The 25,452-nt window shown below is 39.8% G+C and overlaps 1 protein-coding gene across 1 annotated transcript in view; it reads right to left on the reverse strand.

Annotated features, from left to right (window-relative positions):
- Positions 1-25,452, reverse strand: part of DCHS2 (dachsous cadherin-related 2) — a 349,085-nt gene that overhangs the window by 210,684 nt on the left and 112,949 nt on the right. The window contains exon 2 of the mRNA XM_018061397.1: positions 1,052-1,243. Within this exon, the coding sequence (XP_017916886.1) occupies positions 1,052-1,243 (192 nt within the window). The remainder of the gene's footprint in view (positions 1-1,051; positions 1,244-25,452) is intronic.

Below are 25,452 nucleotides of genomic sequence, written 5' to 3' on the forward strand. Positions count from 1 at the left end.
TCTTTGGAAGGAATGATGCTAAAGCTGAAACTCCAGTACTTTGACCACCTGATGCGAAGAGTTGACTCATTGGAAAAGCCTCTGATGCTGGGAGGGATTGGGGGCAGGAGGAGAAGGGGACGATAGAGGATGAGATGGCCGGATGGCATCACCAACTCGATGGACGTGAGTTTGAGTGAACTCTGGGAGTTGGTGATGGACAGGGAGGCCTGGCGTGCTGCGATTCATGGGGTCGCAAAGAGTCAGACACGACTAAGCAACTGAACTGAACTGATCCTGCCTTTCTTGAAGAATTATACTTCAGACCAATCAAATAGTTGATGAGAGAACCTTCTCCTTAACTGAAGAATTTCAGATAATAAATGCAAAAATAACAGAATTCAAAACTCGCCCCACTGAAACCCCTAGTGAAATAATGGCAGTGCCTGCTGATGCAATAAGAAGCACAGAGCACCACATGAATAAAGCCAAAATTCATCCATCTCTAGCTCAAAATGCCATTTTGTAGAAACTGTGATAAAAGAAAAAATTAAATGAATCTCAATGATGCAGTCAACCTTATTTAGAATATGGAAATTTTATAGGCCAATTGATCAGATTTTTTCCAAAACTAACTAAGTAGGAAAAAAGGTGAGGGGGAATAGGTAGAGGGCTGACTGTTATAGACTGAAATTTAAGGAATATAGCAATCAAATTCATTTGTGGACTAATTTGGATCTTGATTAAAACATGCCAGCTATTAAAAGTTTGTTATCATTTTTTGTAATCCAGTAAATTTTAAATGGAATATATATTAGACAAAGAATTACTGCTAATGTACTGTAGTGTAGTTGTGTTTTTAAAAGTTATTATTCATTAGAGCTATTACTGAATTATTTACAAATGAAATAATATGTCTGGTGTCTGCTTCCAAACCCTCCAGCAAAGGGAAGAGGTAGTGATTTATGAAACAAGATTGGCCAGTTGTTGATTGTTAATCCTTGGTACTCTCAAATGCACACACAGTGGTTCACTGTTGAGTATGTGTAAAATTTCACAGATAAAGACTTACCCCATCCTTAGCTTTCACCAAGAGATCATAGGTGGCTGGATCTCTTTCCCTGTCAGTGTCTTGAGAAACACAGATGCGCCCATCATGCGGGTCTATCTGGAACGCTTGAGGTGCTTCGTAGCTTTGGAATCCAGCATAAAGAAAATACTCAACAAAGCCATAGAGTCCTGCATCTGCATCGGAGGCTTTTACCTGGGAGACAGAAGGTTGATCAGTGAGGAAAGAGGAATGCCAGCATGACCTTTCAATGGACTACAAATCACCATCCTAATGTGCACAACCAAGCGGTCCAAATAGCTATTCACAAAGTGTTCAGTCACTCAGTCTTGTTCAACTCTTTGTGACCCCATGGACCACGCATGTCAGGCTTCCCTGTGCTTCACCATTTCCTGGCGTTTGCTCAAACACATGTCCATCAAGTTGGTGATGCCATCCAACCGTCTCATCCTCTGTCGTCCCCTTCTCCTGCCTTCAATCTTTCCCAGCATCAGGGTCTTTTCTAATGAGCCAGCTCTTCACATCAGGCGGCCAAAGTGCAGGCTTGGTTTTCCCTCTCTTCCTTACGTTCTGTGACAATGCACCTGCACTCTCTCCCTCCCGTTTCAAGGTCTCCTTTCCAGTCTCCTTTGCCCATTCCTGTACTTGTATGTGATCTCTGAAAGTTTGAGTTTCTTGGTCCATTTGCCTTCTTATTCCACTCACTATGCCTATATGATCTCATCCAATCTCAAGGGTTTAAATCTAGATGCTCACCACCAGATAACTTGTGGATTTCCACTCATTCTCAAACCCTTCAAGTGATGAGCTTAACACTTACCTTCACAGCAACAAGGACAAAGAAACCAGGCACAACTACTAGTATCCAATGCAGGTAACAGGATTCACCTTAGAGCATGAGATTTGACTTTCCTAGGACAGATTTCCTTCTGGGGGTAATGCCCCCACCAGGACCCCAAACAGTCATGCAGGGTGTGTGGGGGTGAAATCCAGCCTGTGTTCTGCTGGCCAACAGGTACACTGACATGGAGCTGAAACTGCCCAGAGGAAAGGGCACCTTTCTCTTTAACCAGAGTATCATTTATGCTAGCAGTGACTGTATGCCCAGTAGAAAAGAGAAAACAATTAGAATTATGAAAGCACTTAACTTATTTATACTAACCATTGGAGTATACAGTTAGAAATACAACAGGCTATTAATAGAATTCAAAACATTCTTGCACTCATAGGCTTGGTGTAATTTTTTTGATATGCAATGCAATTAACTAGTGATAACAAACATCTAGATAGCACTGACAATAAAAGAAGCACTTGAAGGGAAGATCAACCAAAAGGAGAAGGAGAAAGAAAAGGAGGAGAAAGAGGAAGAAGGAGATGAAAAAAAAAAAAAGAATAAGAACAATGTTACAGAACACGTTCTCTCTCTCTCTCTCTCTCTCTCTCTCTATATATATATATATATATATATATATATAGACACAGAACACAGCTAAAAAGGGTCAAAACTAGGATTCAGCGTCAAAACTAGGATTCAAATTGACGCAGTTGAACAGCAGACTACCCGCTACTAAAGATCATGGAATCCTGCCTCTCAAGTGTCACCCCTCGTCATTTCATCACTTTATCCTTTATTTACTGAAAAATACTCCTCGAATTCCCTAGCCCTCATTCAGTACAGAAGTTGCTAGATGAGGCGTAACATCATATGAAGTTTACTACATAAGCATGTGGCTTTCTCACCAGAGTATCATTAACATGAAGAAAGGCAACTGACAACGATGCTTGTGCTCTTGAGTCTTAGCTGGCCCTTCTGCTCCCCATGGCCAAATCCCAGCTGAGTTCCAAAACACAGAAGAATAGAGTGGCGACCAGGAAACAGGAGAATTAAGCAGGTCAACTTGGAGTCCAATGTCCAACTAAAAGGCGTTTCAAAACAAACACCAGGGGACAGAGACAATGAAAACGGAGCAGCCCTTCTTTGGTTCAGAGGATGCATTCTGGTGAGGGCCCCAAAGCCACTATGAGAGGGGAGGAAAGAGTGGAAGACACACTCTGGTTTTTAGCTTCCTCAGCCCATAAGTTAGGTTCAGCTCACATTTCACTGGACAGTTTGTTACATGGCCCCACCCTAACTCAGAAGGAGACCAGGAAAAGTTGATGATTGCCCAGGCGTTTGGTGAATGCAGTCTCGGCCTCAAATGCCACTGTGTCTCTATCTGAAGACATGCATATGAGACTATGTAAGACACCAAATGGCCTCTCTATGTAGTAAAATTTAAGCAAGCGGAAAGGCATACCCTAAGCAGTCTCCGCAGTATCATCCCACTACTGATTTCATTTTGGCAGTTCTACATATTTCTGTCAGGCTTTTTGGAGGGAGGTAAAATAGAAGACAATTAATTATCCATATTTTTAGTAGACCTACTGCTCTCATTTAAACTCTATATTGAAAAAAAATAGTCTATCTTTCATCAGTACAATATACAATAGAAGCTAAATCTTAATTATTGTGTTACCTAGGTAGCATATAAAAAAGCAGAGACATTACTTTGCCAACAAAGGTCTGTCTAGTCAAGGCTATGGTTTTTCCAGTGGTCAGGTATAGATGTGAGAGTTGGACTGTGAAGAAAGCTGAGCACCGAAGAATTGATGCTTTTGAACTGTGGTGTTGGAGAAGACTCTTGAGAGTCCCTTGGACTGCAAGCAGATCCAACCAGTCCATCCTAAAGATCAGTCCTGGGTGTTCTTTGGAGGGAAGGATGCTGAAGGTGAAACTCCAGTACTTTGGCCACCTCATGCAAAGAATTGACTCATTGGAAAAGACTCTGATGTTGGGAGGGATTGGGGGCAGGAGGAAAAGGGGACGACAGAGGATGAGATGGCTGGATGGCATCACCCACTCGATGGACGTGAGTCTGAGTGAACTCCGGGAGTTGGTGATGGACAGGGAGGCCTGGCGTGCTGCGATTCATGGGGTCGCAAAGAGTCGGACACAACTGAGCAACTGAACTGAAATGAAACGAAATGAAATTCCATCCCAATAATATATTCAATAAGCACAAATTCTCATAAATCTGCCTCTTCATCCTATTCAATCTTGACCACGAAACTGTAATGTGACTTCGGGGGTTATCTCTATAGCCTCGCCTAGTGGATCTCACTCAGGGACAAGTTTGCCCTCATGAGGGCATTCGGCATTGTCTGGAGACAGTTTTGATTTTCACAACTGGGGAAAAAGTTTTACTGGCATCTCAGGAGTTGAAGCCAGAGATGCAGCTAAACCATGAAAGAACAGGCCCTGCAACAAAGAATTATCTGGCCCTGAACCTGATGAAACATTTTAAAATTGGCAATATTATTTCCCTCTTTAATGTTTTTCACAGTCCTTTACATTTATCTTCACTCTCATCAATCTCATATTCTCAGGCAAAATTATTCATCTTGTGCAACTAGCTAACATGTTTGTGAGTTATCCTTCTCATCAGATGGGCTGAACCAGGAAATCCACAAACTTCCTCACTACAAAGAACTCAATTCCAAGTACATTTGGTCTACTCCATTCTGTCAGCTGGTAATGATTTAGCAGCCTCAAGTTTCCAAAGACACCAAACATATCTTCTAAAACCATATGGTACTCTCAATAACTTTTGGCTTGATTAGAAGATAAGTACAATGAACTTAAAATTCTAAAATTCATTCTCAGCTTATAACAGCCCATATTAACAAGTAACATGGCTCGTATAAAATGAGTTTCCTTATTTCCAATTCCAAGACATTTTTCTCATCTGGACTTGTGGCAAGCAAAATATATGGAGGCAAAAGTAGGACAAGAGTGCTGGTATCAGTGTATGTTATCAGTTCAGACTCTAAGTTTCAAATCATGAAATTAAAAAGTATTCCTCTTCTCTTTATTCAACTCCCTAAAAATAGTGGCCTACTCATTAATAATTGGTCTTGAAAGTCTACATGTAATTTGGCATTTTTAAGAGGTCTACATTTTCCAGTTTCCACTGACTTTACACATAAAATTTAGGTTATTTAAAATAATAGAAATGGCTTTGCAAAATCTTTAAGAGAAAATTCTGACTATTGAGTAAATAAGCTCAGTGGGCCCTTTCATCAAGAAATAGCTGCTTCAGAGAAAGAAGCTCCTGAATAAAGTCTATGATCAGAGTCCTGTGGGGCTAAATTGGGGATCTAGAGGAGAAGGAAATGGCAACCCACTTCAGTGTTCTTGCCTTGAGAATCCCAGGGATGGCAAAGCCTGGTGGGCTGCCGTCTATGGGGTCCCACAGAGTCGGACACGACTGAAGTGACTTAGCAGCAGCAGAAGAGACCTCGGGAGGATCTTGAATCTACTCAAAGAGTCACATCACAGTACCCTCAATGACATCCTTGTGTTCCTCCTCTCAGTCTCAATTCGCCTGCTTTAGACTGAGAGGAATTTGGTAATTTTTACTTTAAACTTATTCTGACTCAAAACTGTTCTCCCTCCCAGTCTCCCAGTTGGACCTTTCACTAATTTAATGGAGACATTATAAAGATGCAAGCTATTAATAAAATAGTAATACCTCCTTGATTCCATTACTAGCTTCCTGAAATTTAAAGAATTTTTACCACTTCCTTCTTTTTAACATCTGGGTAAGGATTTTTTCCATATGAAAATGTCATGTTGAAAAGTCAAAGTTTCAGTCATGTTTTCTGTTATGAAAACATGTTTTCAAGAGCCATTGTTCCCATTTTTTCCCATGACATATTCAGGGGCAATGGCACCCCACTCCAGTACACTGACTACACTAAAGCCTTTGACTCTGTGGATCACAGCAAACTGTGGAAAATTCTTAAAGAGCTGGGAATACCAGACCACCTTACTTCCTGCGAAACTTGCATGCAGGTCAAGAAGAGCGAGTTAGAACCTGGCATGGAAGAACAGACTGATTCAAATTGAGGAAAGGAGTACAGCAAGATTATATATTTGTCACCCTGTACATTTAACTTCTATGCAGAGTTCATCATGTGAAATGCCAGGCTGCATCAATCACAAGCTTGAATCGAGACTATTGAGAGAAATATCAACAACTTCAAATATGTAGATAATACCACTCTAAGAGCATAAAGTGAAGAGAAACTACAAAGATTCTTGATGAGGGTGAAAGAAGAGAGAGAAAAGCTGGCTTGGAACTCAATATTAAGAAATCTAAGATCTTGGCATCCAGTCCCATGACTTTATGGAAAATGGAAGGGGAAAAAGTAGAAGCAATGACACATATTATTTTCTTGGGCTCCAAAATCATGGTGGACAGTAACTGAAGTAATGAAATTAAAAGATGCTTGCTCCTTGGAAGAAAAGTTATGACAAATCTAGACAGTGTATTAAAAAGCAGATACATCACATTGCCAACAAAAGTCCATACAGCCAAAGCTATGATTTTTTAAGTAGTCATGTACAGATGTGAAAATTGGACCATAAAGAAAGCTAGGCTTTCAAACTGGAGAAGACTTATGAGACTTGCTTTGACAGCAAGGAGATCAAACCAGCCAATCCTAAAGGAAGTCAACCCTGAATATTCATTGGAAGGGCTGCTGCTGAAGCTTAAACACAAACACTTTGGCCACCTAATACAAAGAGCCCACTCATTGGAAAAGACCCTGATGTTGGGAAAGGCTGAAGGCCAAGAGGATAAGGGTACAGGAGAGGATGAGATGGTTTGATAGCATCACTCACTCAATGGACATGAATTTGAGGAAACTCTGGGAGATAATGATGGACAGGGGAGTTTGACATGCTGCAGTCCTTGGGTCGCAAATAGTCGGCCATGACTTAGTGACTGAAAAACAGCAACAATTTCCAAAATCTCTACCATGAGCATAACCTAGTTTGAAGAACCAAGGTTACTGACAAAACATGCTCACACACAGATCTTCAAATAGAAAGAAAAGAAGAAAGAAATGCAAAATAACTTTATACACTGAAGCACTTTTTATATTGGCCAGTCACGGATGCAACAGCTAAAACAGGGCTTCCCTGGTAGCTCAGCTGCTGAAGAATCCACTTGCAATGTAGGAGACCCCAGTTCAATTCCTGGGTCAGGAAGATCCCATGGAGAAGGAATAGGCTACCCACTCCAGTATTCTTGAGCTAGCCTGGTGACTCAGACAGTAAAGAATCCACCTGCAGTGTGGGAGACCTGGCTTTGATCCTGTGTTGTAAAGACCCCCTGGAGGAGGGCATGGCAACCCATTCTAGCATTCTTGCCTGGAGAACCCCCATGGACAGAGAAGCCTGGAAGGCTACAGTCCATGGGGTTGGAAAGAGTTGGACATGACTGAGTGACTAAGCACAACAATGATGGCTAAACCAGGGTTATAATATTTCAACGGAAGCTGGATTCAGCACTGGGGACCACAAATATGCCACTCTTGAATACAATTTTGGCAAGTTCACCAATGACAAGGTCTTAGCAAATCTAACAATCAAAATTAGGCCTTTATTTTGTATACCACTCGGCTGCTTTCACACAGCTAATCATCTTCTCATTGAAAGTCTTCTTCATCAGTGACCACACTCTGACTCTCTCTCCTACATTTCACTGACTACCTCTGTGTTCTCTCTGACTTCTGAATACTGTTGTGCTCTGGAGGTCAGTCTTGGGACCACTTGGCTTTTCAATCCACATTCATTACCTGTATTGGGCTGAAAGGTGGCCAGTACAAAAGACACAAGACAAAAGGTGGCCCCCAAAAGACATGTCTGCCTCCTAATCCTTTGAAACTGTGATTTTACTTTATTTTATAAAATAGTGAATCCTACACTGTATTGCCAAAGTTGCAATTAAGTATTCTGAGAAGAGTTTATCCTGGATAAACTTTATCAGATGAACCCTTAATTCAATGACAAAAGTCCTAATAAGAAAGAGGCAGAGAGATTCCTTGGACAGAAGAGGAGGAAGCAATGTGACCGTGGAAGCAAAGACTGGAGTGACGTGGCTACAAGTCAAGGAGCACTTTACAGGTGACAGAAGCTGGAAAAAACAAAGTGACTTCCCAATAGAGCCCTTGGAGGGACTAAGGACCTGCTAGATTTTGTTCTTCTAGCCTCCAGAACTACAAGCAACAAAAATATCTATATTCTTAAGACACAAAGTTCATGATTATTTGCAATAGAAGCCCTAGGAAACAATATGCACCTTGAGTGATCTGACCCAACCCCAGGGCATTAAACCAACACACATTCCTCCAATGCTTGGTCTTGTGCCCCAGATTCATACATTGTCCAGTTAATTAAACCTCCTCTGAAGTGACTAAAAGCAGAGCACATCATGTGAAATGTCAGTCTGGATGAATCACAATCTGATATCAAGATTGCTAAAATAAATATTAAAAACTTCAGATGTGGAGATGATACCACCCTAATGGCAAAAGTGAAGAGGAACTAAAAAGCCTCTTGAAGGGATAGAAGAGCAGAATGGAAAAGCTGGCTTAAAACTCAGCATTAAAGAAACTAAGATCATGGCATCTGGTCTCATCACTTTATGGCAGATGGAAGGGGAAAAGTGGAAGCAGTGACAGATTTTCTTTTCTTGGGCTCCCAAACCACTGCAGATGGTGGCTGTAGCCATGAAATTAAAAGATGCTTACTTCTTGGCAGGAAAGCTATGACAAACCTAGACAGCATATTAAAAAGTGAAGACATCACTTTGCCTACAAAGGTTCATATAGACAAAGCTATGGATTTTCCAGTAGTCACGTATGAATGTGAGAGTTGGACCATAAAGAAGACTGAGTGCCTAAGAATTGTGGTGTTAAAAACTCTTGAGAGTCTCCTGGACAGAAAGGAGATCAAACCAGTTAATCCTAAAGGAAATCAATCTTGGATTGATTGAGTATCCATTGGAAAGACTGATGCTGAAGCTCCAATACTTTGGCCACCTGATGTGAAGAGGGGACTCATTGCAAAAGACCCAGATGCTGGGAAAGGTTGAAGGCAAAAGGAGAAGAGGGTGGCAGGGGATGAGATGGTTGGATGGCATCACCAACTCAATGGACATGAGTTTGAACAAACTCTAGGAGATAGTGAAGGACAGAGAGGCCTGGCATGCTGCAGTCCATGGGGCTAAGAGTCAAACATGACTTAGTGACTGAACAACAACAAGTGACTAATAGGTACTACCAATGTACTATGATTCCCACCACTCCAACATCTACTGCTCTCCCAGTGATTTTAGTGAATAGCACCACCATTCACTTATTATGTTGGCAGCCAGAGAGATACTACTGGTAACACCAAATCACGTTACTCTCCTGCTCAGAATCTTCCAACCGCTTCTCATACTCATGAAATCCAACTCTTTCATCTGACCCCTTTCTCTGACCTCATCTCCCACTGCTTTCTGACTCACTCACTACCCTCTGGATACACTGATCTTCTGGCTGAATCTGCATAATGCGTACTGTATCCAGGTATAACTGTATACCAGTAATACGTGTATATCTGGTAGCTTATTGTGAACTGTGCCAGACCTGTGATGTCCGAAGAGAATTTAGCTTCAGGACCAGAGAGGAGGCTTCAGGCACTCAGAGCTTCATGTGGCAAAAGTTTTACTACAATGAAAAGGGATAGAGAAGCTTCTGACATAGACATCACAACAGGGTGAGGCACTCACTGCCTGCTTAGTAGTTCAGGTGGGGCTTTATATACTTTTTTCATTGGTTACTAAGAATAGATTAAAAGAATGTCTCAGGGTTTTAAAGGTCTTACCAGACTCACTCCCACAACATACATCTTAAGATAACAGGATCAGCTAGAACATTCTTGTTAAGAAGGAGAAAGGTCCTCAAGCAAGATAGATTCTTGTTATATAGTCATTTAAGCTTTTAAGCTCTGTACTAATGACTATATAACAAGAATCTATCTTGATGAGGAGCAATCCCATGTACAGGGAGCAGTGGCTGTGCGGGTGCAGGAGGGCCTATAGGAGCTACTCCACGTTCAAGGTGAGGAGGGGCGGCAGTGAGGAGATACCCCTTGTCCAAGGTAAGGAGAAGCAGCTGCCCTTTGCTGGAGCAGCCGTGCAGAGATACCCCATGTCCAAGGTACGAGAAACCCAAGTAAGATGGTAAGTGTTATAAGAGGGCATCAGAGGGCAGACACACTGAAATCATAATCACAGAAAACTAGTCAATCTAATCACACTAGGACCACAGCCTTGTCTAACTCAACGAAACTAAGCCATGCCCATGGGGCAACCCAAGACGGGCAGGTCATGGTGGAGAGGTCTGACAGAATGTAATCCACTGGAGAAGGGAATGGCAAACCATTTCAGTATACTTGCCTTGTGAACCCCATGAACAGTATGAAAAGGCAAAATGATAGGACACTGAAAGGGGAACTTGCCAGGTCAGTAGGTGCCCAATATGCTACTGGAGATCAGAGGAGAAATAAATCCAGAAAGAATGAAGGGATGGAGCCAAAGCAAAAACAATACCCAGTTGTGGATGTGACTCGTGATAGAAGCAAGGTCTGATGCTGTAAAGAGCAATTGCGTAGGAACCTGGAATGTTAGGTCCATGAATCAAGGCAAATTGGAAGTGGTCAAACGAGATGGCAAGAGTGAACGTCGACATTCTAGGAATCAGCAAACTAAAATGGACTGGAATGGGTAAATTTAACTCAGATAACCATTATATTTACTATTGTAGGCAGGAATCCCTTAGAAGAAATGGAGTAGCCATCATGGTCAACAAAAGAGTCCAAAATGCAGTACTTGGATGCAATCTCAAAAACGACAGAATGATCTCTGTTTGTTTCCAAGGAAAAGCATTCAATATCACAGTAATCCAAGTCTATGTGATGCCCCAACCAGTAATGCTGAAGAAGGTGAAGTTGAACAATTCTATGAAGACTTACAAGACCTCTTAGAACTAACACCCAAAAAAAGATGTCCTTTTCATTATAGGGGACTGGAATGCAAAAGTAGGAAGTCAAGAAACACCTGGAGTAACAGGCAAATTTGGCCTTGGAGTACAAAAGGAAGCAGGGAAAAGGCTAATAGAGCTTTGCCAAGAGAACACACTGGTCATAGCAAACACCCTCTTCCAACAGCACAAGAGAAGAATCTACACATGGACATCACCAGATGGCAAACACTGAAATCAGATTGATGATATTCTTTGCAGCCAAAGATGGAGAAGACTGGGAGCTGACTGTGGCTCAGATCATGAGCTCCTTATTGCCAAATTCAGACTTAAGTTGAAGAAAATAGAGAAAACCACTAGACCATTCAGGTAAGACCTAAAAAAAAATCCCTTATGATTATACAGGGGAAGTGAGAAATAGATTTAAGGGACTAGATCTGATAGATAGAGTGCCTGATGAACTATGGACTGAGGTTCGTGACATTGTACAGGAGACAGGGATCATAACCATCCCCATGGAAAAGAAATTTAAAAAAGCAAAATGGCTGTCTGGGGAGGCCTTACAAATACATGCAAAAAGAAGAGAAGCGAAAAGCAAAGGAGAAAAGGAAAGATATAAGCATCTGAATGCAGAGTTCCAAAGAATAGCAAGGAGAGATAAGAAAGCCTTCCTCAGCGATCAGTGCAAAGAAATAGAGGAAAAGAACAGACTGGGAAAGACTAGAGATCTCTTCAAGAAAATTAGAGATACCAAGGGAAGATTTCATGCAAAGATGGGCTCGATAAAGGACAGAAATGGTATGGACCCAACAGAAGCAGAAGATATTAAGAGGTGGCAAGAATACACAGAAGAACTGTACAAAAAAGGTCTTCACAACCAAGATAATCATGATGGTATGATCACTCATCTAGAGCCAGACATCCTGGAATGTGAAGTCAAGTGGGCCTTAGAGCATCACGATGAGCAAAGCTAGTGGAGGTGATGAAATTCCAGTGGAGCTATTTCAAATCCTGAAAGATGATGCTATGAAAGCACTGCACTCAATATGCCAGCAAATTTGGACAACTCAGCAGTGGCCACAGGACTGGAAAAGGCATTCCAATCATAAAGAAAGGCAATGCCAAAGAATGCTCAAACTACCGCACAATTGCACTCATCTCACACACTAGTAAAGTAATGTTCAAAATTCTCCAAGCCACGTTTCAGCAATACGTGAACCGTGACACTTGAATGAACTGATGGTTTTGAAGTGTGGTGTTGGAGAAGACTCTTGAGAGTCCCTTGGACTGGAAGGAGATCCAATCAGTCCATTCTAAAGGAGATCAGTCCTAGGTGTTCTTTGGAAGGAATGATGTTAAAGCTGAAACTCCAGTACTTTGGCCACCTCATGTGAAGAGTTGACTCATTGGAAAAGACTCTGATGCTGGGAGGGATTGGGCGCAGGAGGAGAAGGGGATGACAGAGGATGAGATGGCTGGATGGCATCACTGATTTGATGGACATGAGTCTGAGTGAACTCCAGGAGGTGGTGATGGACAGGGAGGCCTGGCGTGCTGCGATTCATGGGGTCGCAAAGAGTCAGACACGACTGAGCGTCTGAACTGAACTGAACTGAACAGTGTTTAAGGAAAACAGATCCTTGAGCAGTCTGTATTGCTTTTGTTATGTAATTATTAGCTCTGGGCTTAAAGAGATTTTGTCTTAGAAGATGCAGATCATTGCCATAACAACTCAGAGCTTAAGAAAATAATGACTTATGTGACTAAGACAAAGCAAAGTAGAAAAAAAAAGTTGTCCTTTTCTCCTCCTCTAGGGCCCCAGATTTGTTAACTTACTCTCTCATTTCTTTCAAGCGTCTGTAAACCCCACCTAATCCCCCCACCAAAGGACTTTCCTGATCACTTTACACAAGAGTGTTACCCTCACCGTTGCCATCTTCTGTCCTTTTACTTTGTATTTCTTCACAGTGCTTATTTCTACACTACATTACATGCTTCTATGTATTTGTTTATGTAATATTGTCTTCCCCACTGGAATTATCTTGCTCCCTGCTACAACCCCAGCATCAACAACAGCAGTACCTGGCTCATGGTAAAGAGGCTCTAAAAATGTACTGTACGAATGAAGAAAGGAATATTTTTTTATTCCTAAAACATAATCTATCAGCTAAGCTATATCATTATAGAACAAAATCCAAAATGTTAAAAAGTTTACTTCTCTGATAATGTTTTAATTGCCTTAATTGAGAAATGAGATTAAAAGATGACTAATCCCAATGCTTATTGTGCCCCTTCCACCAAAAAAAAAAAAAAAAAACAGCCAGAGGAAATTTTGTGAAAAGAGATCACTGGGTAGGAATAGGGTGGTAACTTATTTTACAAAGTTATTACAAAGTCTTAAATTAAAAAGCAGCATGACCTGAAAAGAAAAGAAAAAGAGAGAGAGAGAGAATTGGCAGGCAGGTCAGTAGAACACAATAGTAGGACCTGAAACAGATCCTGATAAACCTTTTTTTTTTTTTTTTTGTATTACAAAGAAAACATCATAAACCACTGAGGAATGTGGGTTTATCCATGTAAGCTGCTAGAAAAATTTGGCAAAGTATGTGGGGGGAAAAAATCAAGTTTTCTATTAACCTTACACCAAAATAAATTCTACACAGATATGTTAAATGTAACTAATGAAATCATTTAAGGCACAATATATAGGGAAATTCTTGGCTGATTCTTACATTGGAAAGAAATTTCAAAGCAAAAAGAATTACAAAACTAAAACAGATGGACAGAAATCACAAAGGGAAAAGTCAAGACAATGACTACATAAGCATGTAAAACTCTACTATGTTAAAAATAACCACACACAAAAAAATTCAGTGCAAGTTATGATATCTGTAAGAAATGTAAAAAACATGTTAATATGAAGATAACTCTTTAAAAATAAAAATAATGCTGATTTTTCATGACAAAAAATTAGGCACAGGACATAAATAATTTATAGAAGAATAAATATATATAAGATTTTCAACTCACTAATAGTAAAATAGGTGAAAAATAAAATTATATACTCTAAATACAGGTAATCATTAAAACTGTCAACTATTAAAATAATTGACAACCATTAAATTAATAGCTAATTGGTAATCATTATGTGTGTGTGTGTGCACGCATGCATGTGCACACACACTTAGTTGTGTCCAACTCTTTGAGACCCCATGGACTGCACCCTGCCAGGCTCCTCTGTCCATGGGATTTCCCAGGCAAGAATCCAGAGTGGGTTGACATTTCCTCCCCCAGGGGATCATCCTGACAGGGATCAAGTCTGCATCTATTGCACTGTCAGGCGATTCTTTAACACTATCATCACCTGGCAATCATTAAAAATCATGTTAAATGTGGCAAAGATGAAATAAATATGCAGTCATTTTTAAAGCCTATCTGGAAAGTAACTTTGTTTTCACCATATACATATGGTAAGCATTCTCCTAAACTCTAAAAATAAACCTTGACCCAGTTAGTATTTTTCTAGGAATATATGTAGCCAAATATTTGTAGAAAAGACATATAGTATAGGATTATTTAATCTAAAACCCAAATGTCCACAATAAAATAATTATTATATAAATTATAATTTATCCATATGATAAAAAATCAATGTATTCATGGAAACTATGACTATATATAAAGACATATATTAAGTGAAAAAAGAAAATACAAGTAAATATATACATATATATAAAACATCTCCCATTTATGCAAAAAAATGCAACATATAAAATAAAAATCAAAAGGATATAAATCACTTCCAAACTCATTTTATGAGGCCACTATTACCTCAATACAAAAAATAGATAAAGACACTACAAGAAAAGAAAATTATAGGCCAACATCCCTGATATTATAGATGCAGAAATCCTCAACAAAACATTAGCAACTATTAGCAAACCAGACTTAATGATACATTAAAAAGATCAGGATCAAGTGTGATTCAATATCCACAAATCAATCAATGTGACATGCTACATTAACAAAATGAAAGATAAAAATCATGTGATCATATGAATAGATGCAGAAAAAGCATTTGACATAAAAGTGAACACCCACTAATGATTAAAAAAAAACAGCAAGACTGCCTTTATTTTTAGATAAAATTGTATTATATACAGAAAACGTAAACACTTAACAAATATTGTTAATAAATGAGTTCAGTGATGTTGCCAGGTATAAAATCAATATACAAAAATCTGTTGCATTTATAAACACAAATTATGAATTATCAGAGATTTTTAAAAAGAAATGCCATTTACAATTACATAAAAAATAATAAAATACCTAGGAATATATTTAATCTAGGTGAAAAACCTTATATTGAAAGCACCAAGGCATTGATAAAAGAAATTGAAGCAAATAAATAGAAATATATTCTGTATTCATGGATTGGAAGAACTAATACTGTTAAAATGTCCATTCTATAAAAGCAAATTACAGTTCAGTGTAATCCCTTTTGAAATTCCAAAGGCATTTTTCACAAATATAGAACAAATAACCCTAAAATTTGTGTAGAACCATGTGAGAACCCAAATGGCCAAAATAATCTTGAGGAAGAAGATCAAAGCTGGAGCACCTCACTTTCTGATTTCAAATTATATTACAAAGCTGTAGTAATCAAAACAGCATGGTACTTGCATAAAAATAGTAGCATAGATCAGTGGAGCATGCTAGAGAGCCCAGAAAGAAACCCACACATATGTGGTCAATTAATTTTCAAGGAGCCAAGCATAAACAATGGAGAAAAGACAATTTCTTCCATAAACAGTGTTGGGAAAACTGGACAGCCATATGCAAAGAAAACAAAATTGGATCACTATCTTACGTCATATACAAAAATTAATATACTCAAAATGAATAAAAGACTTGAATGTAATACCTGAAGTTACAAAGTTCCTAGAAATAAACATAGTGGATAACTTCCTTAACACTGATCTTATAATTATTTTTTAGATTTGACACCAAAAGCAAAGACAACAAAGAAAAAACAAAAAGTAAGACTACATTAAATAAAAAAGCTTCTGCATAGCAAAGGAAACCATCAACAAAACGAAAAGAAAACTTATGAAATGAAAAAAAGTGCAAATTATATATCTGATAAGGGGTTAATATCCAACGTATATATATATATATAACTCAATAGAAAAAAGTCTAATAAAAATTAGGCAGAGTATCTGAATAGATATTTTTCCAAAGAAGATACATACATATGGCCAAAGTTACAAGAGAAGGTGCTAAACATCACTAATCATCGGGAAAATTCATATCAAAACCACAATTAGACAACACCTCACATCTGTTAGAAGGGTTATCACCAAAAAGAAATAAAAAGTGGTAGAGGAGATATGGAGAATAGGGAACCCTCAACCACTGTTTAGAAATGTTAAGTTGGCACAGTCACTACAGAAAACAATATGGAGGTTTCTCAAAAAGTTAAAAACAGAACTACCATATGGTCCAGTAATCCCACTTCTGAGTTTATATCCAAAGGAGACATAACCAGTATCTCAAAGAGATAGCTGCACTCCATGTTCACTGCAGCATTATTTACGATAAGGTAAGATACAGGAAAGTGAAAGTGAAGTCGCTCAGTCAGGTCTGACTCTTTGTGACCCCATGGACTGCAGCCTACCAGACTTCTCTGCGCATGGGATTTTCCAGGCAAGAATACTAGAGTGGGTTGCCATTTCCCTCTCCAGGGTATCTTCCTGACCCAGGGATCGAACCCAGGCCTCCTGCATTGTAGGCAGAGGCTTTACCCTCTGAGACACCAGGAAAGCCAAGATACAGGAAGGACAACATAAATGAGTGGATAGAGAAGATCTGCTCTGTTTATACACAGTGAGATGTGTTCCTTACGAGAAAATCAGTCCTGTCACGTGCCACAACCTTGAGGGCATTATGCTAATTGAGACGTCAGACAAAAAACAAATACTGCATGATATGTAGGTCATAAAAGTCAAACTAACTGAGACAGATAGTAGAAAAGTGTTTGCCTGGGGTGGGAGAAATAGGCAGAGTTTAGTAAAAAGGTATAAACTTCAGCTATAAGATGAATAAGCTCTGAAGATCCAATATAAAACATGGTGACCACAGCTGATAACACTGTACCGTATAATTGAAATATGCTAAAAAAAAAAAAAAAAAGAGCTGGCTTAAAACTCAACATTCAGAAACAGGCAACAGACTCGATCTGGTCCATACGCCAGTTTATCAACCCCCAATCTAAAGCATAAGCAGAGGACTTCCCTGGTGGTCCAGTGGATAAGAATCTGCCTGCCAATGCAGGGAACATGGGTTCAATCCCTGGTCTGAGAAGATTTCACATGCCATGGGGCAAATATGCCCATAGGCCACAACTACTGAGCCTGCACTCCAGAGCCCTCGAGCCAAAACTACTGAAGAGGAACTAAATAGACTTTTGATGAAGGTGAAAGAGGAGAGTGACAAAACTGGCTTAAAACTCAACATCAATATGAAACGAATCACCAGTCCAGGTTCAATGCAGGATACAGGATGCTCGGGGCTGGTGCACTGGGATGACCCAGAGGGATGGTACGGGGAGGGAGGTGGGAGGGGGGTTCAGGATGGGGAACACGTGTACACCTGTGGCAGATTCATGTTGATGTATGGCAAAACCAACAAATATTATAAAGTAATTAGCCTCCAATTAAAATAAATTTAAATTTTAAAAAAATTCAACATGCAAAAAACTAAGCTCATGGCATCCAGTTCCATCACTTCATGGCAAATAGATGGGGAAAAAATGGAGACAGTGACAGACTTTATTTTCTTGGGCTCCAAAATCACTGCAGACAGTGACTGCAGCCATGAAATTAAAAGATGCTAGCTCCTTGGAAGAAAAGCTATGATAAACCAAGACAGTGTCTTAAAAAGCAAAGACTTCACTTTGCTGACAAAGGTCTGTATAGTCAAAGCTATGGTTTTGCCAGTAGTCATATTCAGATGTGAGAGTTGGACCATAAAGAAGGCTGAGTTCTGAAGAACTGATGCTTTCGAACCATGGTGCTGGAAAAGACTCTTGAGAGTCTGTTGGACAGCAAGGAGATCAAACCAGTCAATCCTAATGGAAATCAACCTTGAATATTCATTGAAAAGACTGATGCTGAAACTGAAGCTCCAATACTTCGGCCACATGATCCAAGATCCAACTCACTGGAAAAGATCCTGATGCTGGGAAAGATTGAAAACAGAAGGAGAAGTGGGCAACAGATGATGAGATGGTTGGATGGCATCACCAGTTCAATGGACAAGAGTTTGAGCAAACTTCAAGAAGTAGCAAAGGAGAGGGAAGCCTGGCGTGCTGCACTCCATGGGGTCAGAAAGAGGTGAACATGAGGAGAGACTGAACAACAAAGAGAGACTTAGGGACTAGAACCAAGTGTTCTCACACACACACACACACACACACACACAGGATAATTCAATGATGGTTGTCTTACTTAACTAGATAAGGTCAAGAATCCAATCATCACATTGTAGATTTGAAATAACTTCCAATTTTATAGGTAGATTATATCTCAATAAAGTATAAAGGACATGGTGTAGCAGGTAAACAACAACAATAACAAAACACAAATGAGTCCAGTGTTAAGTAATGCAGCGTGGGGGATAAGTGGTTTTGTTCTTATTTCATTCAATTTTTTTTGTCCAAATTTTCATATAGTTTTATTGAAAGAATATTATGACAAAGAGGGCCTCCCTGGTGGCTCAGAGGTTAAAGTGTCTGCCTGGAACGCGGGAGACCTGGGTTTGATCCCTGGGTTGGGAAGATCCCCTGGAGAAGGAAACGGCAACCCACTCCAGTACTCTTGCCTGGAGAATCCCATGGAAGGAGGAGCCTGGTAAGCTACAGTCCATGGGGTCGCAAAGAGTCAGACACAACTGAGCGACTTCACTTCACTTCACTATGACAAAGAAGCTGAGCATCAAAAATGCTAAACCTAAAAAGAATTTTATTTAATAGGCATCTGTCATCTATTTATTCAGCTATTTGCAAGTGCGTCCTCTAGTACTTCATTCTTGAAGACCCACTTAAGCACAGACATATGAGAGTTATAAGGCCTAGGGCATTACTGACCTCTGAATCAGGCATCTGCAAGTTTTTTCTGTAAAGATGCAGGTAATAAATGTTACTATTTTAGGCTTTTCAGATTACAAGGCCTCTTTTAAGTCAATTCTGCCATTTTACCATGAAAGAGCCATAGATGACTCGTAAGTGAATGGCTTTGTTCCAAAAAATAGTTTTATTTATAAGCACCAAATTTGATTTTATCATTTTCACTAATGACAAAATACTACTTCTGCTTCTGTTTTCAATCATTTAAAGATATAAAAATGTTCTTAGCTCACAGGTGTTACAAAAACAGGCAACAAACTGGATATAGTCCATATGCCAGTTTGTCAACTCCCAATCTAAACATAAGCAGAGGGCTTCCCTGGTGGTCCAGGGGATAAGAATCCACCTGCCATTGCAGGAAGCAGGGGTTCCATTCCTGGTCTCAAAGATGCCACATGCCATGGGGCAACTATGCCCACGGACCACAACTACCGAACCGGCACTCTAGAGCATGAGAGTGCAACTACCGAAGCCCATGAACTCTAGTCTGTACGCCACAAGAGAAGCCACCTCGATGAGAAGGCTTCTCACCACGATGAGGAGTCGCCTTCCACTTGCCCCAACCAGAGAAAAGCCTGTGTGTAGCAACTAAGATCCAGTGCAGCCACACACACACACACAAATAATAATTCAGAATAAAAAATAAAGGCATAGGAAGAAATCTCTTAGAAAAAGTCAGCACTTCAGGTCCAAGAGAGTAAGTTGGAAGTGACTTCAGTCTAGAGTGTATTAGCGGCTCATTTGAGACCCCATATTTGAGCTAGTTTTATAGGCAAGTTTACTCTCCATTCATCATCACTACCTCTATGTTGTATTCCAGTGAAGCTAAATTTTAAAATAAAAGGAGAAGCAGCAGGAGTGGAAAAGAAGAAAAAGAATCAAAACATTTTATCTTATTTCTGGCCCCAGACAAATGTTTTCACTAAGTTAAATCGTTATATCACGCCTTTATAATGCTTGTCATTGGAAAACTAAAACTAAAAACATTACCTACTTTTGTGAAGATCCTTTAACTTTACATTTAAACACACATACACTCAAGCCAAATAAAACTAAAACCCCCAAAACATCCAATGTACCTGTGCTTCAGGGAATCAAAGGAAGTTAGTTTCAGGAACTACAGCCCATGGAAGTGCTCCTCCAGAGTTCCTTTCTACCAATGACACTTTTAATGAGGTCAAATCTTCCAACACACATAAGATTCTCTTCTTTAAAAGAATAATTAGCTGATAGTTATAACATAAAAATTAGGTTGCCATAATAGCTGATCCACTGATTGGTATGTTCAAACTCATACTTGCCTTTGACTTATTAACTAATTTCAGTGATCTGATTTAGGTTTTTGATATTCTTAATAATCTTGTGGCAAAAGAACAGACAGAAATACTGAAAGCAATTTTAAGTAACTGGTTAACTCAATACTAACATTTAAAAATCAACTCACTTCAGAAGTAGTAATTCACACACACACACACACACACACACACACACACACACATGAAGTAGCCCAAAATATACCTCATCATCTTTTACTTCCAGATACATGCTCAGACAATAAAGACTCTGTCCTCAATATGCGAGACCCAGGTAAGATCCCTGGGTCAGGAAGATTCCCTGAAGAAGGGAATGGCTACCTATTCCAGTATTCTTGCCTGAAGGATTCCATGGACAGAGAAACCTGGTGGGCTACAGTCCATGGGATCGCAGAAGAGTCAGACATAACTCAGCGACTAACACACACACACCTGAAAACTTCTAGTTTCACAAGTTTCAACTGCATGAGTTTCTTCAGTTTCAAGGTCTCTTTTCAATTGTTTATTAATAGAATTAGCATTAAAAGTGTTAGTAACAAAAGCAAAACCCTCTTGGTTGTGGTTCTTCTTATCATCTAACGTTCAGAGCCACCCTCTGTCTCATTTTCACAAACAATATCACAGTAATACTTTTTAAATTAAGATACCTGTCATTTTCAAATATTTTACAGTATTCTTCATAAGAAATCTATAATAAAATAGAAACAAATGTGTTTCAAGAATAACTCAATGCTTAATTGTATGTTTTCGTGGTATTCTTATAAGTATCTGGAAACAAAAAGAATTACATGATAAATATTTTGTGTATCCAAAAATAAACTTGTATTACAAATACTATATGATTATCAGAGATGTTTACAATGTCTAATACCATAAATCCCTAAATAACTAACAAATTCATGAGAGGATCTTAGCTAAACATTTTGTCCATGGTTTTATTTCCCTGAAGCCCAGACATAAATTCTTTAGCTGTTATGAGTCTTATATATGTTGAAACTTGGCAGAAGAAACAGGGATTATAAAAGCTGATATATCTTATTTCTTCCTACCTCTAGGATTTCACAATGGGATTTATATTTCATATCTGCCTCATATGCACATTCATGAGAGCTTACAAACCGCTGAGTCAATATCTCTCCTTCTCTCTCTGGATTCCCTGCTTTGGTGATCTCATCCATTCTCCCTGTTTTAAATAACTCCTGTTAGGCAACCTCACTTCAACCGCTTCCTTGTGCTCCAGATTCACCTATGGAAGAATCTCCATGACTTGCCCACTGGACATGGTTCATGGGCATGTCACATTCAACATGTCCAAAACGGAACTTTCCATTTCTTCCCACTCACGCTCCTGTCACTTCTCTCTCCACTTCTCTTTCCTCTTTTCCAATTAGATGGCATCTTCATACACCCTGTAGTATAGTAGGGTTGGTTGTTCAGTCATGTCCGACTCTTTGTGACCACATGGACTCTAGCCCACCAGGCTCCTCCGTCCATGGAATTTTCCAGGCAAGAAGACTTGGTGGGTCACTATTTCCTACTCCAGGGGGTCTTTCCAGTTCAGGGATTGAACCCATGTCTCTTGCATCTCTTGGACTGGCAGGCAGATTCTTTACCACTGTGCCACCTGGGAAGAGCCCAGAGGGAGGAGAGGAAGAGTAGGGAAGACTAGGGCAAAAATATGCTTCTCCAAGAAAGTGGCCCCACACAACTGGGGATGAAAACCCATACCAGGGCAGAGGGGCAGGGAGACTGGGAGGACCACAACTGGCAGCTCAACTCCCTCCCAAGGTAATGGGCTGCACTGCACAGAAGAATCTAAAATACGAAGAAGACTGTACATGTTTGGGGGCTCCATCTGTGTGGTCCCCAGAAAAGGGAGAAAATCAGACACAGCCTTCCCTGCTGTCATCCGCATCCGTTCAACGTGAGCAGCAGGAGATGAGGGCTATGGGCCACGTAGTACCACTGACCCACTGAAAAGTAAAGCTCATTACCTTTTGACCAGTTTCTTTCTTTTTTTTTTTAATATTCTGACTCACTTTATTTATTTTATTTTATTTTTTATTTTTTTTTAATTTTTATTTTTACTTTATTTTACTTTACAATACTGTATTGGTTTTGCCATACATTGACATGAATCCACCACGGATGTACATGCGTTCCCAAACTTGAACCCCCCTCCCACCTCCCTCCCCATAACATCTCTCTGGGTCATCCCTGTGCACCAGCCCCAAGCATGCTGTATCCTGCGTCGGACATAGACTGGCGATTCGATTCTTACATGATAGTATACGTTTCAATGCCATTCTCCCTAATCATCCCACCCTCTCCCTCTCCCTCTGAGTCCAAAAGTCTGTTATACACATCTGTGTCTTTTTTGCTGTCTTGGATACAGGGTCGTCATTGCCATCTTTCTAAATTCCATATATATGTGTTAGTATACTGTATTGGTGTTTTTCTTTCTGGCTTACTTCACTCTGTATAATCGGCTCCAGTTTCATCCATCTCATCAGAACTGATTCAAATGTATTCTTTTTAACGGCTGAGTAATACTCCATTGTGTATATGTACCACAGCTTTCTTATCCATTCATCTGCTGATGGACATCTAGGTTGTTTCCATGTCCTGGCTATTATAAACAGTGCTGCAATGAACATTGGGGTACACGTGTCTCTTTCAATTCTGGTTTCCTCGGTGTGTATGCACAGCAGTGGGATTGCTGGGTCATATGGCAGTTCTATTTGCAATTTTTTAAGGAATCTCCACACTGTTCTCCATAGTGGCTGTACTAGTTTGCATTCCCACCAACAGTGTAGGAGGGTTCCCTTTTCTCCACACCCTCTCCAGCATTTATTGCTTGCAGATTTTTGGATCGCAGCCATTCTGACTGGTGTGAAGTGGTACCTCATTGTGGTTTTGATTTGCATTTCTCTAATAATGAGTGATGTTGAGCATCTTTTCATGTGTTTCTTAATTCGAGAGAGACCATTGTGCTGAGTTACAGAAACACTACTATTTCTGGAGAAAACAAAAAGCTGAATAATATACCCCCAAACTTCTAACAGGTGTTCTCTTTGGGATGCAATCATGGCAAATGTTCATTTTTTAAATGATACGGTTTTGTAAACAGTGTTTTCTAATGAACCCACTTTACTCCACACATATGTGTGTACACACAAATGTGAAGTTTCTATGTTATATGATTTTTAGGGACCACTTTTGCTCTACTCCACATACACAGGACTCCCTGAAAGTCTGAGAAGTCTAGAAAGGGGAATCAGTTGCTAGTTTTTTCTTAAAGATGCACGTTTAAGCAACTCATTCTCTTTGGGTGATTAATATCATGACTTGGAATCATGTGACTTCTATCTTGTAGTTGAACCTCTCCTGTATTGCTGTTGTTGTTCAGTCACTGGCTCATGTCCAACTCTTTGCAAACCCTTGGACTCCACTGTTTTCCACTAACTCAGGGTCCTCTGTCTTCCACTAACTCCCAGAGTTTTCTCAGATTCATATCCACTGAATCAGTAATACTATCTAACCATCTTGTCCTCTGCTGCCCCTTTATCCTTTTGTCTTCAATCTTTTCCATCATCAGGGTCTCTTCCAGTGAGTCAGATCTTTGCATCAGGTGGCCAAAGTGTTGGAGCTTTAGTTTCAGCATCAGTCTTTCCAATGAATATTCAGGGTTGATTTCCTGTAAGACTAACTGGTTTGATCTCCTTGCAGTCCAAGGGACTTTCAAGAGTTATCTCCAGCATCACAACTGGAAAGCATCAGTTCTCAGTACTCAGCCTTCTTTATGGTCCAACACTCATATTCATATATGATTACTGAAAAAGCTGTAGCTCTGACTATATGGACCATTCTCAGCAACGTGAAGTTTCTGCTTTTTAATGGGCTGTGACTTTGTCATAGCTTTCCTTCCAATAAGCAAGCATCTTTTAATTTCAAGGCTGTTATCACCATCGCCAGTGATTTGGAAGCCCAAGAAAAGAAAATCTCACTGTTTCCACGTTTTCCCCTTCTATTTGCCATGGAGTGATGGGACCAGAAGTCATGATCTTAGATATTTTAATGCTGAGCTTCAAGCCAGCTTTTTCACTCTCCCCTTTCACTCTCATCAAGAGGCTTTTTAGTTCCTCTACACTTTCCTGCCATTAGCATGGTATCATCTGCATAGCTGAGATTGTTGATATTTCTGCAAGCAATCCTGATTTAAGCTGAAGTGGTCTGGTGCTTCCATCTCTTGAAGAATTTCCCACAGTTTGTTGTGATCCACACAGTCAAAGACTTCAATGTAGAAGTAGATGTTTTTCTGATTTCCTTACTTTCTCCATGATCTACTGAATGTTAGTAATTTGATCCCTGGTTCCTCTGCTGCTTCGAAACCCAAATTGTACATCTGAAAGTTCTCAGTTCACATACTGCTGAAGCCTAGTTTGAAGGATTTTGAGCATAACCTTGCTAACATGTGCAATAAGCACAATTGTATGACAGCTGGAACATCCTTTGGCATCGCCTTTCTTTGGGATTGGAACGAAAAACTTACATTTTCCAGTCCTGTGGCCACTGTTGAGTTTTCCAAATTTGCTGACATACTAAGTGCAGCACTTTTACAGCATCATATTGTAAGATTTTTAAATAGCTCAGCTGGAATTCCATCACCTCCACTAGCTTTGTAGTAATGCTTCCTAAGACACACTTGACTCACACTCCAGAATATCCGGCTCTAGATGAGTGACCACCACTGTGGCTCTCCAGGTCATTGAGACTTCTCTTGTACAATTCTTCTGTGTATTCTTGCCACCTCTTTTTAATCTCTTCTGTTTTTGTTAGGCCCTTTTCATTTCTGTCCTTTATTGTACCCATCCTTGCATGAAATGTTCCCTTGATATCTCCAATTTTCTTGAAGAGATGTCTAGTCTTAGTCATTCTATTGTTTCTCTCTATTTCTTTGCACTGTTCATTTAAGAAGGCCTTCTTATCTC

This window comes from Capra hircus, chromosome 17 (genome assembly GCF_001704415.2).
Source record: "Capra hircus breed San Clemente chromosome 17, ASM170441v1, whole genome shotgun sequence".
NCBI lineage: Eukaryota > Metazoa > Chordata > Mammalia > Artiodactyla > Bovidae > Capra > Capra hircus.